General features: G+C 38.5%; 1 protein-coding gene across 3 annotated transcripts in view; it reads right to left on the reverse strand.

The window, feature by feature from the left end:
• Positions 1–501: 501 nt before the first annotated feature.
• The window catches only part of LOC111157918 (cyclin T1), a 32,824-nt gene continuing 11,718 nt past the window's right edge, over positions 502–21,607 (reverse strand). The window contains exons 4-9 of one of the 3 annotated variants that reach the window (XM_022519653.1): positions 20,541–20,601; positions 18,705–18,767; positions 17,378–17,423; positions 15,501–15,664; positions 15,268–15,338; positions 502–1,935 (exon numbers count right to left, since the gene is read on the reverse strand). In XM_022519653.1, coding sequence (XP_022375361.1) covers positions 532–1,935; positions 15,268–15,338; positions 15,501–15,664; positions 17,378–17,423; positions 18,705–18,767; positions 20,541–20,601 — 1,809 coding nt within the window. In that variant the 3' untranslated portion in view covers positions 502–531. Of the gene's footprint in view, positions 1,936–15,267; positions 15,339–15,500; positions 15,665–17,377; positions 17,424–18,704; positions 18,768–20,540; positions 20,602–21,607 lie in introns of those variants that run through there. The other 2 variants (XM_022519654.1, XM_022519655.1) reach the window with 2 other exon arrangements.

Raw genomic sequence — 21,607 nt, forward strand, 5'->3', positions numbered from 1 at the left:
ATCCCTATTCCCTCCTGCCCCGGATGATATAAAAAAAACTAAACAGATAACTTACTTTCTTTAAATTATTTTTTTAAAGTCTCTTAAAAGATTTTGACGTTTAAATACTTCCACTCTTCTGATATATTAAACACCAAAAGGATCCACAACTGTTTGATAAAACAAACCCTCCATATTTCAGTCCTGGCCAGAAGAGGGAAGACATCAACTCTAATCAACCTAATTAGGAGGTGGAGAGGCCAAGAACAGAGAAAGTATTCTTAATCCTTCACAGCTTCAACACATTCTCACCTCTCTAATACCAGTAAAAACTATAACAAAATAGTTCAATTTCTGAGGCAGTAGATATAATAACCAAGCCCCTCTACCACCCTCCCACCTGCATGTCAATATTACTTATTCCCTAGTCCAAGAAGGGTGACATATTTCATAAGGGAAGTAATTTCCTTAGTCCAGAATCAGTAGTTTAAAAAAAAAAAAAAAAAAAAAGTTGTTTTTAAGGAAGTTTTTTTCTCCTCTTCTTTTTCTTTTTTACTTAGGAAGGGGAGGAAGTGGTGGAGGAGGCTCTGATGGAAGAGGTGGTAGCCGGGGTTTGTCTGTATTGCCAGATCTGGAGGACATTCCACCAGCCCTTGGATTCAGATATTCACCGTAAGAATGAACAAAATCAAATGCAGGGGGCTGAGTGGGCTGAACACCCTGGGCACTGAGAAGAGAGTGAAGCATATTCACAGTATCTTGATAGTCTATTGTTTGGGTTGCATTGTGACCATTGGCCCCAGTGGGCCCTTTATCCAGTTTCATATGAGGAACTCGAGTTTTACAGCTGGGCTGTGAAAAAGGAAGGCCACTTGTGTCTGAGCTATGCCCAGGCAACTGGGCCATTGTAGGAAGAGGAGGGAAGGAGAAATTTATGGAAGAGGATTTAGTACTCTTGGCAATCTTGGCTGGATGATCAAACACTGCCCCTCCAGTCTCTTCAGGGGGGCCCCTTTTGCGAGTAGAACTGGAAGAGGAGAAAGAACTAGACAAGCTATAGGTTTTGTGTGCTAAGGTGCTTGTCTGGCTACTATGTTTTGGATCACCTGGACGTTTGTTCCCAGTACCAGCTGGAAGCTGTGAGTGAGAGTGCTTGTGTGAGTGGTGATTATGATGATGATGATGATTAGATGGGTGAGTCTTGTGCTTTTCTTTGTGCTCTCGGCTCTTTGTGACACTGTCCTCTACAGAATTGTGCTTGTCAGCTGCAGAATGGACTTTAATGCGCATTTTTATCTCCTCTGGTTTTGAAGAGGCAGCTTTATCTCCACTTGCCACTGGGATTCTCATTTTGAGAGCTGCTTTGTCAGCCTTTTCCAGAAAAGGCCGCTCAGGGTTTTCCGAGCCCTCTATGGGCATTTTTAGAATGACCGAAGAATGGCTATCATGGTGTGACAGGAGATTCTGGGCAGCATATGCATACTGTGACTTCACATTGGCCTCCATGTTCTCCAGCTGCCTCTTCTGGGCAGCCAACTCTTCTGCATGTTTTGCACGGTATTCTTTCAGTGACACTTTAGCTGATGGCACACTCTTACTATTCTGCTTCTGGGAAATAAATGTATTTGAACCATCCTGTTGCAAAGAATGATCAACTCCCATAAGTGCTAAATTCTCACTAGTCCGATGACCCTGAGCAGGTTCCAGTTTAAAAGGAGGTTGGGAGGACAGCCAACGCTCGCCCTGCAACATCTCCACATTGCTTAAGTTGCTGGATGACTCTTCAGTGGCTGGAAGGGAAGGCACTGCACTTGCAGAAGAAGTTGACATGCTCATTAAACCTGCAATAGTTGTGTCTGAAGAGCTCTGGGAAATCATATTGAGAATTGTCTGCTCCGAAGTGTTTTCATCTGTTCCTCGATCATCTGCTTTTGTCTTCCTGGCAGCCTGGCATGCCTAGAATGAAGCAAATGACATCTCTTCACCTCAGGTAATTCATAAAATGGGGGGGGGGACTGGAATGAAGAGACTGTGCTTGCTGCAACAGTGGAAGTTCTGGGTAGCCCAAAGGCAGGAGGCTACTCTAAAAATCACTAATTATAACCATTAGAAGTAAGATTTTGAAAACCTTCAGTCAAGAGTCATACAAACAAGACCTCAAGGAGATCTCTGAACTCCCATGTTCACTGCATCATTATTCACAATTGCCAAGATATGGAAGCAACTCAAATGTCCATAATGGATAATGGATAAGCAAAATGTGGTATAGAAGCACAACAAATCACACTTAGCCTTAGCAGAGAAGGAGGAGGATTCTAGGAAAATGTCAGAGTAGGAAGCACCAGGAATCTCTCCCCTCAGACAACAACTGCACTGACAGAATTTGTCTGATGTAACTATTTTGGGACTCTGGAGTCTGTTAAAGGCTTGCAACTTTTGGGGTAAGCCTTGCACAGTAAATTGGAGTAATTTACATCAATTTCACCTCTCAGCACATTAGCAACTACCCATCTCCTACCCCAGCCACAATGGAGGCAGCTTGCACTCTGGGAGAGCCAGTACCAGCAAAAATGACTCTCCTGCAAACAGCAGTCTCTGTGCTCTGATCCCTGATCGCAGCTTCTGACAAAAGAGTACAGACTAAGAGACAGGCAGCCACTGTTAAGGCTCCTTCCTCTACTGCTGCAAGCTCCTTGCCCTCTGGCTAAAGTGACTCTCAAGGGACTTAAAGGACCAGCACCTTTTCTTCTCCCCTTCATTTTTTGCTTTTTTCCTCTTTTGGGAGCCAGACATTAAGAGCAGGATATTAAAAAAAAAAAAAAAAAAAAAAAAAAAAAGCATGTACAGAGAAAATTAGAAAATTTTGACCACACGCTCCCAGGGAAAGACTTAGAAAAGAAGTGAGAATACCTTAAGTTTACATCTCAGGCTTATCCTCAGCAGAGACACCACCCCAAATCAAATCCAACCCCCATCCAAAAATAATAACAAAAAACAGAAAAGCCTGGGAATCTGACTTCCAGTTACCACATTATTATATTAGAATGTCCAGATTTCAACAAAAAAATTACAAAGCATTTTAAGAAATACAAAAGTATGACCCATTCAAAGGAAAAAAATAAATCAACAGAAACTGTCCCTGAAAAGGACCTGATGGCAGAACTACCACACAAAGACTTTAAAATAACTCCCTTAAAGGGGCGCCTGGACAGGGCTCAGTGGGTTAGAGCCTCTGTCTTCAGCTCAGGTCATGATCCCAGGTTCTGGGATCGAGCCCCACATCAGGCTCTCTGCTCAGCAGGGAGCCTGCTTCCCCACCTGCCGTCTGCCTCTCTGCCTACTTGTGATCTCTGTCAAATAAATAATAAAATCTTAAAAAAAAAAAAAAAAAAAAAAAAAAAAAAAAAAAAAAAAAAAAAAAACCTCCCTTAAAGATACTCAAATTACTTAAAGGAAGTATGGAGAAAGTTAAGAAAACAATATATGAACAAAATGGAAATATCAAAAAAGAGATAAAAAATCTAAAAGGAAACCAAAAAGAAACTGGAGCTAAGAAGTACGGTAACTACAATGAAAAATCCACCAAAGGGATTCAAACATAGATTTGAACAGGTAGAAGAAAGAATCATTAAACTTTAAGACAGGACAATGAAAATCACTGAGTCTAAGGAACATAATAAAAAAAGACGAAAGCCTGCTGGACACCATCAACTGGACCAACACATGCACTGTGAAAATTCCAGAAGGGAAAAAGAAAGGGGCAGAGAGAATATGAAAAAATAATGGCTACAAAGTTCCCAACTTTGATAAAGACATGAATAGAAACAAAAGCTCAATAAATTCCAAGATGAACTCAATGAGACTCACATGTGAATATCAAACTTCAAAAGCCAAAGACAGAGAATCTTGAAAGTAACAAGAGAAGTGAGTCAACAGGTCCAAGAGATCCTCAATAAGATCATGAACAGGTATCTCATCAGAAGCTTTGGAGACCAGAAGACAGTGAACCAATAGATTCCAAGTGCTAAAAGAAAAAAACTTGTCAACCAAGAATCCTATATCTAGCAAAAATGCCCTTCAGAAGTTAGCAAGAAATTAAGACATTTCCAAATAGATAAAAGCTGAGGAAGTTCATGACTATTAGACCAGTCAGTCATCCAAGAAGTACTCAAAGAAATCCTGCAACGTGAAATGAAAGGAGACTATATAGTAAGTCGAAGCCATAGGGAGAAATAAAGATCTGCAGTAAATACATGGGCAACTATAAAACCTACCTTTTTTTTTTTTTTAAAGTAATCTCTACCCCCAACATGGGGCTAGAATCTACAACCCTGAGAACAAGAGTCCCATGCTCTACCAACTGAGCCAGATAGGTGCCCCCAAAGCTACTACTGTTTTAACAATGGTCTATAAATGGGCTTCTTGTTGTCTATATGATTTAACCGACTAACACATTTTAAGGAAAAAAACACAATTATTAATGCAAAAGCTAATATTACTGTAACTTTGGTTTGTAAATCAAGCCTTATTTCCTATTTAATTTAGAACCCTAATCCATTTAAAAGGATTATTAGGGAAGCCTGGGTAGCTCAGTCAGTGGAGTGTCTGCCTTTGGCTCGGGTCAATATCCCAGGGTTCTGGGATTGAGTCCCATATTTGGCTCCTTGCTCTGTGGGGAGCCTGCTTCTCCCCGTGCCTGTTGCTCCTCCCTGCTTGTAATAACACATTCTTTCTCTCTCTCTGACAAAAAAGAAGAAAGGACTATTAGTTTATGTTCTGGGGCATGCAACGTACAGACAACTTTGTGACATCAACAACTAAAAGATATAGGGACACAGCTACAAAGAAAAGAAATTTTGTATGTTACTGAAGTTACATCAGTATAAATTCAAATTATTATAACTTTATGATGTTAAACATAACCATCATGGTAACCACAAAGAAAACAGACGTAGAATATACACAAAAGAAAAGAGAAAGGAATTTGAAATTTTCACCATGGAAAAATCAACTAAAAGACAGTAATGCAGGAAATGAGGGACAAAAACCTATGAGGCATGTAGAATACAAACAGCATAAGCATAATGACATTATCTACAATTACTTTTTTTTTTTTAAGATTTTATTTATTTATTTGACAGAGATCTCAAGTAGGCAGAGAGGCAGGCAGAGAGAGAGGGGGAAGCAGGCTCCCCACTGAGCAGAGAGCCCGATGTGGGGCTTGATCCCAGGACCCTGGGACCACGACCCGAGCCGAAGGCAGAGGATTAACCCACTGAGCCACCCAAGTACCCCTTTTTTTTTTTTTAAACATTTATTTATTTGACAGAGAGAGAGAGATCACAAGTAGGCAGAGCAGCAGGTGGGAGGGGGTGTGTGTGGGGGGGAAGCAGGCTCTCTACTGAGCAGAGAGCCCAATTCGAGGCTTAATCCTAGGACCCTGAGATCATGACCTAATTCAAAGGCAGAGGCTTAACCCACTGAGCCACCCAGGTGCCCCTCTATAATTACTTTAAATGTAAACAGATTAAACTCTCCAATAAAGACAGAGATTATCAAAAATCCATAAAAATATATGATCCAGCTATATGCTGTCTACAAGCAACTGAGATCCTAAGACCCAAACAGGTTGAAAATGGGAAGAGGGAAAAACATACCATGCAAACAGTAACCAAGAAAGAGCAAGGATGGCTATACTAATATGAGACAACATATATTTTAAAACAAAAAAGGTTTCAAGAGACACAAAAGGACATTATACATTAATAAAAGGCTCAAGTTAGCAATTGTTACAATTATAAACATTTGCACACCTAATAAAACACAATCAAAACTGACAGAAGATTTCACTTAAAGACTTCAATACCCACCCACAACAATTGACAGAACAACTGGACAAAAGATAAGGAAACAGAGAACTTCAAAAAATAAACCAACAGGATCTAACAGACATATACAGAACACTCCACCCAACAACAGAATAAACACTCTTTGCAAGTTACACATGGGACATTTACCAGGATAGACCACATGTGAAGCAACAAATAGTCTCAATAGATTTTTAAAAGATAGACACCATACAAATTTGCTTTTATGACTACAAGATAAAGTTAGAAATGAGTAACAAAAGGAAAACTGGAAAATTTACAAAATTGTGGAAACTAAAGAACATTTTAAAACAACCAATAGGTCAAAGGAGAAATTAAAAGGAAAACTGGAAAATACTTAGGGATGAATGAAAACAAAAACACAACATATCAAAACTTATGGGACGCAGCAAAAGCAGCACTAAGGGAGAAATTTAAAACTATGAACACTGACATTAAAAATAAAGATCTCAACAAACTAACTTTATAATGTGAGGAACTGGGAGAACAACAAACTAAAGCCAAAGCAAACAGAAGGAAGGAAATAACAAAGATTACAGCAGAGATTAAAAAAAAAATAGAAAACAGAACACAGAAAAATTAATAAAACTAGCACTTGGTTCTTTGAGAAGATCAACAAAATTAAACCTTTAGCTAGATAGTCTAGGAAAAAAACCAGAAGATTCAAACCACCAAAATCAGAAATGAAACTGGAGACATTGCTATCAATTCTACAAAAATAAAAAGGATTGTAAGGGTACTCTGAACTTAGACAATCTGGAAGAAATGGATGCATTCCTAGACACATATAAACTACCAAAACTGAACAAGAAGAAACAGAAAACCTGAACAGATCCATAACCAGCAAGGAAATTGAAGCAGTAAGCAAAAACCTCCCAACAAACAAGAGTCCGGGGCCAGATGGCTACCCAGGGGAATTCTACCAAACATTTAAAGAATTAATACCTATTCTTCCGAAGCTGTTTCAAAAACTAGAAATGGAAGGATAATTCCCAAACTCTTTCTATGAGGCCAGTATTACTTTGATCCTAAAACCAAATGCCCCACTAAAAAGGAGAATTACAGACCAATATCCCTGATGAATATGGATGTCAAAATTCTCACCAAGATATTAGCCTATAGGATCCAACAGTATATTAAAAGAATTATTCACCACAGCCAAGTGGGATTTATTCCTGGGCTGCAAGGGTGGTTCAACATCCAAAAATCAAAGTGATACACTACATTAATAAAAAGAAGGAAAAGAACCATGTGACCCTTTCAATACATGCAGAAAAAGCATTTGACAAAGTACAGCATCCTTTCTTGATTAAAACTCTTCAGAGTATAGGGATAGAGGGAACATAACTTCGGTATCATAAAATCCATATACGAAAAGCACACAGAAATATCATTCTCAATGGGGAAAAACTGAGAGCTTTCCCTCTAAGATCAGGAACATGGCAGGAATGTCTACTATCACCACTGTTGTTCAACACAGTGCTACAAGTCCTAGCCTCAACAATCAGACAACAAAAAGAAATAAAAGGCATCCAAATCACCAAAGAAGTCAAACTCTCACCCTCTGCAGATAACACGGTTCTCTATGTGGAAAACCCAAAAGACTCCACCCCAAACTTGTGAGAACTCAAACAGGAATTCAGCAAAGTGGGAGGATATAAAAATCAATGCACAGGGGCGCCTAAGTGGCTCAGTGGGTTAAAGCCTCTGCCTTCGGCTCAGGTCATGATCCCAGGGTCCTGGGATCAAGCCCCACATCAGGCTCTCTGCTCAGCAGGGAGCCTGCTTCCTCCTCTCTCTGCCTGCTTCTCTGCCTACTTGTGATTTCTGTCAAATAAATAAATAAAATCTTAAAAAAAAAAAAAAAACAATGCACTGAAGTCAGTTAACAATGAAACAGAATAAAGAGAAATTAAGGAGTCAATCCCTTTTACAATTGCACCCCAAAACCGTAAGATACCTAGGAATAAACCTAACCAAGAGGCAAACGATCTGTACTCAGAAAACTACAGAATACTCAGAAAAGAAACTGAGGAAGACACAAAGAAATGGAAAAACGTTCAATACTCATGGATTAGAATAAATATTGTTAAAATGTCTATGCTACCTACAGCAATCTACAGATTCAATGCAATCACTATCAAAGAGCATCAACTTTTTTTTCACAGAGCTGGAACAAACAATCCTAAAAATTGTATGGAATCAAAAAGACCCTCAATAGCCAAAGGAAGGTTGAAAAAGAAAACCAGGGGCGCCTGGGTAGCTCAATGGATTGGGCCTCTGCCTCGGCTCAGGTCATGATCTCAGGGTCCTGGGATCGAGCCCTGCATTAGGTTCTCTGCTCAGCAGGGAGCCTGCTTCCCCCTCTCTCTCTGCCTGCTGCTCTGCCTACCTGGTCTCTCACTCTCTGTGTTGAATGAATAAAATCTTAAAAAAAAAAAAAGAAAAAGAATAAGAAAACCAAAGAGCTGGTGCCATCACCAGACTGAAGTCCAATGCTATCACCGGACTTCAAGCATTACAAAGCTATAATCATCAAGATAGTATAGTTCTGGCCAAAAAAAAAAAGACACACAGCAAATTAGAGAACCCAGAAATAGACCCTCAACGGTATGGTCAACTACTTTTCAGCAAAGCAGGGAAGAATATCCAATGGAAAAGACAGTCTCTTCAACAGTGGTGTTGGGAAAATTGAACAGCCACATGCAGAATGAAACTGGACCATTTCCTTACACCACAGACAAACATGGACTCAAAATAGATGAAAGACCTAAATGTGAGACAGGAATCCTTCAGAATCCTAGAGAACATAGGCAGCAACCTGTATGACCTCAGCCACAGCAAGTCATGTCTTCAAGGGCAAGGGAAACAAAGGCAGAAATTAACTACTGGGGCTTCAACAAGATAAAAAACTTTTGCACAGCAAAGGAAATAGTAGACAAAACCAAAAGACAACAAACAGAATGGGAAAAGTTATTTGCAGATGACATATCATATAAAGGGCTAGTATCCAAAATCTATAAAGAACATACCAAACTCAACACCCAAAGAACAAATAATCCAATCAAGAAATGGGCAGAAAACATGAACAGACATTTCTCCAAAGACATGCAAATGGCCAACAGACACATGAAAAAAACCTCCACGTCACTCAGCATCAGGGAACTATAAATCAAAACCACAATGAGATACCATCTCACATCAGTCAGAATGGCTAAAATCAACGAGTCAGGAAACAGCAGATGTTGGTGAGGATGTGGAGAAAGGGGAACCCTCTGGAAAGAGCTGGAGGTTCCTCAAGAAGTTGAAAAGAGAGCTACTCTATGACCCAGCAATTACACTACTTGGTGTTTACCCCAAAGATACAAATGTAGTGATCCGAGGGGCTCCTGCACCCCATGTTTATAGCAGCAATGTCCACAATAGCCCTATTATGGAAAGAGCCCAAGATGTCCACTGACAGATAAGTGGATAAAGAATATGTGATATATATAAATACATATATACACACACAGACACAATGGAATACTGCTCAGCCACCAAAAATCCCGAAATCTTGCCATTTGCAATGACACGGAAAGAACTAGAGGGTATTATGCTAAGTGAAGTAAGTCAATTAGACAAAGATAATTATCATATGATCTCACTCATATGCAGAATTTAAGAAATAAAACAGAGGATCATGGGGAAGAGAGGGAAAAATAAAACAAGACAAAATCAGAGAAGGAGACAAGCAGTAACAGACTCTTAATCATAGGAAACAAAGTCAGGGTTGCTGGAGGGGAGAGGATTGGAGGCAGGGAGAACTGGGTGATGGAGTAAGGAGTGGGGGAAAGAGTGAATTTTACTCTATGTAAATTGTACCCCAATTAACCTGACTTAAAAAGAATTTAAAAAACAGACTACTCTGAACGACTGCATGCCAATAAATTAGATAATCTAGATGAAAAGGACTAATTCCTAGGAACACAAACCTCACAAGAATAAACCATAAAGAAATAGAAAATCTGAACACATCTGTAACTAGTAAGGAGACTGAATCAGTAATAAAATAATTTCCCAAGAAAGAACAGCCTCTTTCCCAAAAATATGAAGAGGCAGCAACACCTCTCAACTCATTCTATGAGGCTATCATTACCCTGATATCAAAGCCAAACAAAGACACTATAAGGAACTACAGACCAATATCCCTAATGACCACTGATGTAAAAAATTCTCAACAAAATACTAACAAACTGGGACGCGTGGGTGGCTCAGTCGGTTAAGAACCTGTCTGCCCTAGGCTCAGGTCATAATCCCAGGGTCCTGGGATAGAGTTCCACATTAGGCTCCCTGCTCTGCAGGGACTCTGTTTCTCCCTCTGCCTGCCTCACCCCCTGCTTGTGCTCTCTCTCTCTTTCTGACAAATAAACAAAATCTAAAAAAAGAAATACTAACAAACTGAATTTAGCAGCATACTAAAAGATTATACACTATGACCAAGTAGGACTTATTCCCAGAATGCAGGGATGGTTCAACATACAAAAATCATCCATGTAATATGCCACATAAATACAATAAAGGAAAAAAAAAACCTGTATGATCTTCCAGATACAGAAAAAACATTTCATAAAATTCAACAAACTTTCATGATAAAAACACCCCACAAACTAGGAACAGAAGGAAATTACCGCAATATAATATAAGTCATATATGAAACACTCAAAGCAAACATCACATTCAACAGTGGGAAAACTGAAAACTCATCTGCTAAGATCTAGAACAAGGCAAGGATGTCCTTTTCACTTCTATTCAACAAAGTACTACAAGTTCTCATCAGAACAAGTAGGCAAAAGAAAGCACTCAGGGGCATCTGGGTGGCTTAGTCAGTTAAGCATCTGACTCTTGATTTTGGCTCAGGTCATGATCTCAGGGTTGTGAGATGGAGCCCCATGTCAATGCTGAGCACGGAGTCTGCTTAAGATTCTCTCTCTCCCTCTACCCCTCCCCACTCACATTCTCTCTCTCCAAAAAAAAAAAAAAAAGAAAGAAAGAGCATTCAAACTGGCAAAGAAGTAGAATTATCTGCTTGCAGAGGATATAATTTTTTTTTTTAAAGACTTCATTGAGGGGCACCTGGGTGGCTCAGTGGGTTGGGCCTCTGCCTTTGGCTCAGGTCATAATCTCAGAGTCCTGGGATCGAGCCCCTCATCAGGCTCTCTGCTCAGTGGGGAGCCTGCTTCCCCCTCTCTCTCTGCCTACCTCTACCTGTGATCTCTCTCTATGTCAAATAAATAAATAAAATCTTAAAAGGAAAAAAAAAAGACTTCATTGATTTGACAGAGAGAGAGCACACAAGCAGGGAGAGGAGCAGGGTAAGAGAAAGAGGGAGAAGCAGACTCCCCTTGAGCAGGGAGACTGATGCAGGACTTGATCCCAGGACCCTGGGATGATGACCTGAGCAGAAGGCAGACGCTTAACTGATGAAGCCACCCAGGTGCCCCTGCAGATGATATAATCTTATATAGAAAACTCCACACACATAAAAAGTCAGAATTAATGAATTCAACAAAGTAGCAGGATACAAAGTCAACACACAAATTTCAATTGCATTTCTGTACATGAACAATCTGTAAAGGAAATTATGAAAACAATCCTATTTATAACAGTATTAAAAAAAATCCTTATGAATTAACTTAGCAGGGAGATGAAAAACTTGTACAATTAAAACTGGAAAACATTGCTAAAAGAAATTAATACCTAAATGGAAAACTCATTCCATGTTCTGGATTCAAAGACTTCATGTTGTTAAAATGTGAACAATATTACCCGAAGCAACCTACAAATTCAATGCAATCCCTATCAGAATCCCAATGTTTTTTGCAGAAAGAGAAAAAGCCACCCTAAAACTCCTATGGATTTCAAGGGACCCCAAATAGCTAAAACAATCTGAAAATGAAGAACAAAACTGGAGAATTCACATTTCCTGATTTCAAAACTAACTACAAAGCTACAGTAAGCACTGTGCAGTAATACAGTGTGATACTGGCATAAAGAGACATACAGATGAATGAAACAGAAGAGAAAGCACAGAAATAAACCCTTGCATATATGATCAAATGATTTTTGCCAAAAGGCTAAGACCATTCAATGGGAAAAGGATAGTCTTTTTTAATAAATGGTGCTGGGAAAACTGGATATCCACATACAAAAGAATGAATTTGGGACCTTACCTAACACCATATACAAAATTAGCTCAAAACTGAATAAGGGACTTAAAGCAATAAAACTCTTGGAAGAAAACAGGACAGAAGCTTCACAACAGTGGATTGGCAATTTCCTGGATATGACATAAATGGCACAGGTAACTTAAAAAAAAAAAAAGGAACAATCTGGACTTCAAATAATTTTAATTTTTCTAGTTAAAAAATTTAAAAACAGGGGCACCTGGGTGGCTCAGTGGAAAATTAAGCCTCTTCCCTCAGCTCAGGTCATGATCTCAGGGTCCTGGGATCGAGCCCCACACTGGGCTCTCTGCTCAGCAGGGAGCCTGCTTCCCCCCTCTCTGCCTACTTGTGATCTCTCTGTTAAATAAATGAAATCTTTTCTAAAAAAATTTAAAAACAACTTCAAAAAAATTAAAATTAAAAACAGAACTACCAAAAAATAAAAATAAAAAAAAAACCCAAAAACCACATAACTACCATACAATCCAGCAATTCCAATTCTGGGTATATAGCCAAAGGAATAAAAGCAAGGTCTTGAAGACATACTTGTACACCCATGTTCATAGCAGCATTATTCACAGCAGCTAAAATTTGGAAGCAACCCAAGTGTCCATCGACAGATGAATGAATAACCAAAATATGGTGGATACATACAATGGAATATTACTAAGCCTTTAAAGGACTCAAAATTCTACAATATGACACAACATGGATGAACCTTGAGAACATTATGCTAAATGAAATAAACCACAGAAAAACAAATACTGTATTATTCCACTTATATCAAGTATTTAAGAGAAGCCAAATCACATAGACAGCAAGTGTAATTGTGGTTGCCAGGGGCTGGGTGGGGAGGGGGAATGCAGCGTTATTTAATGGGTGTAAAGTTTCAGTTTTACAAAATGAAATGAATTAAGGAGATGAATGGTAATGATGGTTGCACAATAATATGAATATACTTAACACCACTGAACTGTACATTTAAAAATGATTAAGATGGTAACTTTCATGCTACATCTATTTTACCACAATTAAAAAATAAAAGAAAAGATGGAAATCCTGTCATTTGTCACAACATGAATGAACCTGGAAGGCCTTTTGCTGTGAAATAAGCCAGACACAGAAAGACAAAATATGATCTCACTTAAGTGAGCAATCTAAGATTTAAACTCATACAGACAGAGTAAAATAGTAGCCTGAGGGGAGGGGGAAAATAAGAACCTTGTAGTCAAATGGTACAAAGTCAGTTATACAAGGTAAGTCCTAGAAACCTACTGCACAACATATTGACTGTATACTCAAAAAATTGCTAAAAGGGTAATCTTAAGTTTTCTACCATACCCCCCAAAAGTTACAGCAATCTATACCAATGCTACAAGCCACTTAAAAAATTAATTTGTGCATATCTAAAATTCATTCATGAGGGGCGCCTGGGTGGCTCAGTGGGTTAAAGCCTCTGCCTTCGGCTCAGGTCATGATCCCAGGGTCCTGGGATCGAGCCCCGCATCGGGCTCTCTGCTCAGCGGGGAGCCTGCTTCCTCCTCTCTCTCTGCCTGCCTCTCTGACTACTTGTGATCTCTGTCAAATAAATAAAATCTTTTAAAAAAAATAAAATAAAATAAAAAACAAAAAAATAAAATTCATTCATGAACATCTATGCCTTATGACTGCTTATGACAGCAGTTGGTCCAAAAACAAATCCGGAAATTTTTGGTGAGGTGTCCTACGATCACAGTGATGAACTATGTGCTCTCAAGCCTCCTTTGAATCATAAGCTAACTCATTTTCTACAATTCTCTAAACTCAGGAGAATGAAATTAAGTTTATCAATCTGGATTTCTGAGAATGTAAGGAATATATTTTTTTAAGATTTTATTTACTTATTTGGGAGAAAGAGAGAGTGAGCAAGAGAGAGCATAAGGAAGAGGAAGAAGCAGGCTCCCTGCTGAGCAAGGAGCCTGATCCCAGGACCACAGAATCATGACCTAGAGCCAAAGGCAGACACTTAACTGAGCCACCCAGGCTCCCCTGCAGGGAACTTTTTTTTTTTTTTTTTTTAATTTATTTGACAGAGAGAGAGAGAGATCACAAGAAGGCAGAGAGGCAGGCAGAGAGAGCAGGAGGAAGCAGGCTCCCTGCTGAGCAGAGAGCCCGATTCGGGGCTTGATCCCAGGACCCTGAGATCATGACCTGAGCCGAAGGCAAAGGCTTTAACCCACTGAGCCACCCAGGTGCCCTGGGAACATTTTTTTTTTTTTTTTAAAGATTTTATTTATTTATTTGACAGACAGAGATCACAAGCAGGCAGAGAGGCAGGCAGAGAGAGAGGAGGAATCAGGCTCCCTGCCGAGCAGAGAGCCCGATGCGGGGCTCGATCCCAAGACCCTTGAGATCATGACCTGAGCCGAAGGCAGCGGCTTAACCCACTGAGCCACCCAGGTGCCCCGGAACATTTTTTTTTAATAAAAAAAAAATTTTTTTAAGATTTTTATTTATTTATTTGACAGAAAGAGAGAGAGAGGGAAAGTACACAAGCAGGGGGAGCTGCAGGCAGAGGGAGAGGGAAAAGCAAGCTCCCCACTGAGCAGGGAGCCCCATGCAGGGCTCGATCCCAGGACCCTGGGATCATGACCTCAGCCAAAGACAGAAGCTTAACCGACTAAGCCACCCAGGTGCCCCTGCAGGGAACATTTTTAAATGAACTTTCTATCTAATGCCAAGGGAAAAAAGAATGATTCCATTTTATAAGACTTTGAAAAATATTTGAAATACAACTTTACCCTACAATCGATATAAAAATAAAATTCTAAAATCCATTTAAAAAGTAAATAATGTCAAAGTACAATGATACCAGCTCTAACCTTGTAACTCTATCTTTCCTCTACCAGAACCCAACACTTTAGGACTCCGAGAAGCCACATTTTTTCCCTAACAGTCTCCACACAGAAAATACTCAACAATGTTGCCAACTGACCATATCACAATAGTTGCACAACACAAAACAAATCCTGCTATCACCTATCACCACTGACTTCTGAGCAGTATCCAAGCTATGAAGTTGAAGTCATGATTACTATGTAACTAAGAAAAAGGAAATTCCAAACCTGGGGTACATATCCAATTCTGGTATATTCACTGTGCAGTCAAAAGAAAAAACTAGTTTTGTACTACAAGCTGACAGCAATAATTCTTACCCTCCAATTCCGAATTCGTTTGAGCCTGTTAGGGGTTTTCTCCAGAATCTGTAGAAATTCATGTGTCAGTTCTACAAATGAAATAGAACATTTAAGAAAAACTCAGACAAGCAGAAGTAAAAAAACAAGAATAACCTCAACTAACTAGTTTCATCTGAATGAAGTCACTTTGGGCCAGATATGTGACAGATCAAGAGCAAGTGCTTTCCAAGGTCCCTTACTCTAAAACTTACCATCTAAAAGTTCCAAGGTCACAGTGCCGTCAACATACTCCCACCAGTGCTTCCCATCAGTTGAGACTGGGATCTCCCAGTTGGACCACTTGCAAGCCAGGTGAATGCAGACACAGGCCACCACAGGAGGTGTGTACTGCAGGCTAAATGTGGTCAAATGCAGGCTGACATCAGAGGGAAGGAAACAAGAGAGTGTCATGAGCTCTCAATTTTTTTTTTATGAGCTCTCAATTTTGAACCCAGTTAAAACTCTCCATTATTTAAAAAGAAAAAAAAAAAAATTAAAAAACACTGGAGAGTAAGAAGGGTAAGAAATATCCAGTGCTCTGATCCAGCACCCAACATGATTTTTCATTAACCCACCTGCTCAGGTAACGTTTCTGAATTTTTTGGCTGTACATCATCAATCCCACATACTGACAAAAGACCAGGGCCAAAACCAAAGAGACAGGGTACTCAGTTTTTTTTTAAATAAGGATCTATTATCCTGAGAAGAAACTTAGAACTTGAGGAAAATTTTAAGATTTTTAGTTATGTGTAATTCCTAAATCAAATACTTAAAACCCCCTTAAAATTATCTCGTCTCTTGCCAACCACAGGTCTGGTCAATTGAAAATAAGAGGGGTAATTAGAGATGGACATTTAGGAGGGCACATGATATGATGACCACTGGGTGTTATATGCAACTGATGAAGCACTAAATTCTACTGCTGAAATTAATATTATAGCATATGTTAACTAAATTAAAAAATAAAAATATAATAAACTAAAATAATGAATAGACTATCACTCTCTCAACTGTGAATATGCTTAACTGATGATTTACTTCAAAAATTTCTCCTATCAGGCTATAAAAATAATGACAGTCAACAGAAGTATCTTTGATTTCCACGATCAATTGGAGACGAGACTTATCAAGTAATTTGGTAATACAAATTATGTATTAATTTTTGTCTTAAAAAGGAAAGAATAAAGAAAAAACAAAAAAAAAAGAAGAAAGAAAAAGCTCTTTACACATATTCATGCACATTTATCTGGCAATGAGGAAGAAAAAGGAAGTTTTTTAAACACCTTAATTATTGGGAAACCTGGGTGGCTCAGTTGGTTAAGCATCTGACTTTGGCTCAGGTCATGATCTTAAGAGTCCTAGGATAGAACCAGTGTCCAGCTCCCCACTCAACAGGGAGGCTCTCTGTCTCTCTCCCTCACCCTCCACACCTCCCCCTGCTTGTGCGCGCTCAGTCACACACGCGTGCACATTCTCTCTAATAAATAAAATCTTTAAAATAAATAAATAAATAAATAAATACTATAAGTATTGCAGAATCCTCCAAATTAGATTCTCAGTTACGATCAAACCCAAGTTTACCTAACTAACAAGAACTAACAAGACTAACAAGACTGACTAACTAACAAGAACTAACTAACAAGGACTACGCTCTTGGATTTTTTTAATGTTTTTGTTTTAGATTTTATTTTTAAGTACTCTCCACACCCAACGTGGGGCTCAAACTCGTGACCCTGAGATCAAGAGTCACATGCTCTCCCAACTGAGCAGCCAGGCGCCCCTGCTCTTGGATATTTTAAAGTAAAGGAAGACATGCAGAATCAGGTAGGCTTTCAAACAATAAGTACCACATAATTGCATCACCTTAGCAAATTAAAAAGCACCATGGAAAGGTAAGGTAAAATATGGAAACTGTACAGAAAAATAAATATTTACCAGAGAATTGTCTGTAATACACTGTAGCAAAGATCTATCCTGGGTCTTTGGGTTCTAGTTTACTAAGTGCTAGACCTGATATCTTTCCATATATTCCTCAAAAAGTGACAAGCCCTATCCCAAAAATAGAAGGGAAAAATATTAAAATATAAACCTGTTGGTTGCCATGAAGTAAGAAGTCTGTGCTAAGTCCTTGCTTGCTAAAAAAAAAAAAAAAAAAAAAGGAGGGGGGGAACAGGGAAAAAGTTATTAGTTCCATTCAGTCTCAATTATTTAGTTAGCATTTAATATTTCCAAGTAGAGAACATAATAACGAATAAAGCAGATGTGGTCCCTAACCACCAGATGTCTAACATTCTACAAAAAAGGTCAAATCAGCAACTTTTAATTATAATAACTATACTGTTTCCAGACCTAGGAACTCAAGCTTTACACTGCACACCAAGTATCTGGAGTACTTGTTTCAACTCCAATTCCTGGACATCCTTCCTAGAGTGTGACTCAATATGTTTAGAGAAGAAAACATGCATTTTTAACAGGTAACCTAGAAATTCTGATCCAAGAGTTTACTGAACTAGACGATAAACTAGTTTGGAGGCAAGATCAGAATCCAGAAGACCTCTGTGTATTTGGGAAAAGTGATCTGCGCTCAAAAATTTTTTTTTAATTGAGTAGCCTGTGATTCAGACCCCAAATCATCAAATAACATAAATTACTTGATATACCATAATAAAGGGGGGGGGAGAACACATGCCCCCTTCCCCAAAAAACTGCTCTGGGTAATAAAGTAAATTTTAGTTTTCCTTAAAACTTAGTTTTTTCAATATCAGCATGTATCTACCTTTGTTTATCCTTGCTTAATGTAAACCCTCTAATGTTTTCTAAATACAAAGAACTTAGGAAAACTGGAAATTTACAGATGAAGCACATACTAGCAAAATATAAAATAAGGCCAATTATCAGTTTCATCTACAAAAGTATAAGGCATTCCAATGCAGAAGTGTCTATATGTTGATACTACTATTCAAACTAAGAAGAACAAGGTTTCATGCAATTACAGCTACTAAGGTTTAAATCAGAATAAAAAAGTCTTTCCAAGGCTTTGTCAATCATTGAAATAAGTCAAATAAATTCTAGATCCTCTGGGTGGTTTGTAAAAGGCTGTCTAGGGCCATCAATCCTAGAATCACATTAAGATCACCACTCCCAACGTATCCTTAAACTGCTATTAGATACTTGTCATTTGACTTTATGAAATCTGTTCCAGGTTCTGACAAACACCCTCAAGAGGCTAATTCTCTTTAAGAACCCAGGAGAAAAACCCCAAATTAGACACACTCATTTTGATTTAAGCAAGGTAACCCTTTCAATTTAACTTCTAGCCAAAGCAGCTGAGTTATACATTTGTCCACCATAAATAAATCATAGCCATTAAATGGTAAAACAATTGAAGACAGCCATTTCAAGCTGGGATTCCTTACCTCGAACCAGCTGAGTGCACTTTACCACATGTGTATGTGGGTGATCAATTGTTAGTTCAAAGCCTAAAAAAAAAGTACTATGGTTAAAAAGCTAAAGATACTGGAGACATTTTATACTTCTTTTATCTGAGTCATCATTAAAAGCCTCCGTCACTTTCCTTTCCCAGAATTACTGTTCAGAGTCTAAGAGGGTCACACAACACATATAGCACACTCTTTTCTAAGACACATTATCTTCAAAGACAACCATATTTTGAACTAAATAATAAAGCTAATGCAGTCTCAAAACCCCTGAGGAACCAATAATCTCTAAACAGAAAATTATTCTCAATGGACAAATGATTCATGCAAGTAAGATCCTACTGGCTTCCACATTAAAATATTAATACACCAGAAGATCATTGTCCCCTAAAACATAGTTACTTTGAAGATAATTTAAAGTAAAAAGCGAGTTAATAGAAATTAACTTCAGAGATAAGCTTTGAGTGCTCACTTTGGCAGCACATATGCTTTAAAAAAGAGAGAGAGAGAGATAAGCCTTAAAGAACTGTGTGTACTGACATGCAATAACATACAGGTGTACCAGTAACTTTTCAACACAACTCATGAACTCCTCCCTTACCCAGAGAAGAGAAAAATAGCACCCCCACACAAAAAAAAAAAAAAAAAAAAAAACTTGAAAAAAAATCCTTATTTTCCAAATTTGCTAAAAACTTTTAAAGGTAGTATCTCTGATAAAAAATAGTAACAGATAATCATCAAGGTTGCCCATCAACCACTAGAGCTGAAATTCCTCCACCCCTACTCTGCTGTTCTAAACACTGATTAGAGGTGTGCCTAGGTGTTCAGTCCACGAAGCATCCAGCTCTTGGTTTCAGCTCAGGTCATGACCTCATGGGTTGTGAGATCAAGCCCCATGTCGCCCCACATGGAGCCCCAAGGTAGGGAGTATGTTTGAAGATTCTCTCCCTCTGCCCTTCCCTCCATGCAGCTGCACACACATGTGTGCTTGTTCTCTCTCTCAGATAAATAAATCTAGGGGCACCTGGGTGGCTCAATCGGTTAGGTATCTATCTGCCTTCAGCTCAGGTCATGGATCCTAGAGTCCCACATCAAGCTCCCTGCTCAGCAGGGAGTCTGCTTTTCCTTCTGCTTCTCACCCCGGTCACGCTATCCCTCTCTCTCTCTCTTCCTCAAATAAAATCTTTTAAATAAATAAAAAAATAAATCTAAAAAAAAAAAACTATATGACCTCTTTAAAAAAAATAAGCTTTTACCAATTTTAAAAATAAACACTGCCCTTTAAATATAATGACAAACAGATCATAAAAATCCATAAAAGGAAAAAAAGTTCATTAGTTTTTGCCATTATTTATCATAAGGTTAAAAACTGACAAGGCTTCCAAAGCAAATTATGAACACAGAATTTTTTTTTTTTTAAAGATTTTATTTATTTATTTGACAGAGAGAGATCACAAGTAGGCAGAGAGGCAGGCAGAGAGAGAGGGAAGCAGGCTCCTTGCAGAGCAGAGAGCCTGACGCGGGGCTCGATCCCAGGACCCCGAGATCACCACCTGAGCTGAAGGCAGAGGCTTTAACCCACTGAGCCACCCAGGCGCCCCTGAACACAGAATTTTAAAAAACCCTGCTAGCTGCTATTCCAAAGGACGGCTATGCCTGACTTCTGTCTTTGGTATAGGTCAGGGTTAAACCACATTCCACAACCTCTATAATTTGCAAAAACCTTCAGTAGAGACTTTCTTCCTGTTTCCTATTCTGTAAATTTTAAATTTTTACATTACTTATATTTACTATTTTAAAGAAAAATAAATTTACCTAAAGTCTGCAGAATTATGCTTTCTAGTATCACCAGATCTTGAACTTGTTGCAGGTAAGCCTGTAGGTGAGAAGACAAATAAATTATTTCCCAAAAAGGCACAATAAATAAAGTGTAAACAATTCTAACAACTCCTTCCAGGAAAACCAAAGCAACAAAAGGCAGGCATGAAGTGAGGAGGTAGCCTAGGAACTGAAATACAATCCTTATCTCTATATTTAGCACACCTTTTCCTCTTTGAAGAAGGAAAAAAAGTGATATATTGAAAAATAACACTTCATTCATAATTAGCTACAGAAAAGGCACCAGAGAGTTGGTTCATTTCAAGACTAACATTTTAGGTTTTTTTAAAGTCATGTGATGCAGACACAAAATAATTAAAGATACATACATCTTTTTTCAACATCATCAAAATACACTGTAGACCCTTCCTAAGGTACTGTAGGCAATTTCAAACATCTGACTCCTGACAAAACCTCCCAGCTAATGCTAGATTTCTAAGAATCAGAAGAGTTCAAAGGAAAAGGGAATAAACAACAAAAAAAATTTCTCTCAGATTTGTACCAGTAAATACTGCAGCCATTGTCAACATATGGCTACTAAGCACCTAAATGTAGCTAGTCTAAATTGAGATGTCCAATAGAATATATGCCAAACTGGGATGCCTGTGTGGTTCAGTCAGTTAAGCACCTGCCTTTGGCTCAGGTCTTGATTCCAGAGTCCTGGGATCAAGCCCCGCATCTGACTCCCCACTCAGTGTGAAGTCTGCTTCTCCCTCTCCCTCTGTCCCTCCTCCACTCATGTGCTCTCCAATAATTAAATAAAATTTAAAAAAAAAAAAAAAAAATATATATATATATACACACACACACCCCAAGTTTTGAAGACTTAATTTAAAAATATTGTAAATGACCTCATTAATGTTTTAATACTGATTTTATGCTGAAATGGGATTAAATAAAATATATTAATATATCATAATTAATTTCACCTTTCATTTGTTTTTTTAAAGATTTTATTTATTTGAGAAAGACAGAGAGCACGAGAGAGTGAGCATGAGTGGGGG

This window comes from Enhydra lutris, unplaced genomic scaffold (assembly GCF_002288905.1).
Source record: "Enhydra lutris kenyoni isolate GAN:26980312 unplaced genomic scaffold, ASM228890v2 scaffoldscaffold56, whole genome shotgun sequence".
Lineage (NCBI taxonomy): Eukaryota > Metazoa > Chordata > Mammalia > Carnivora > Mustelidae > Enhydra > Enhydra lutris.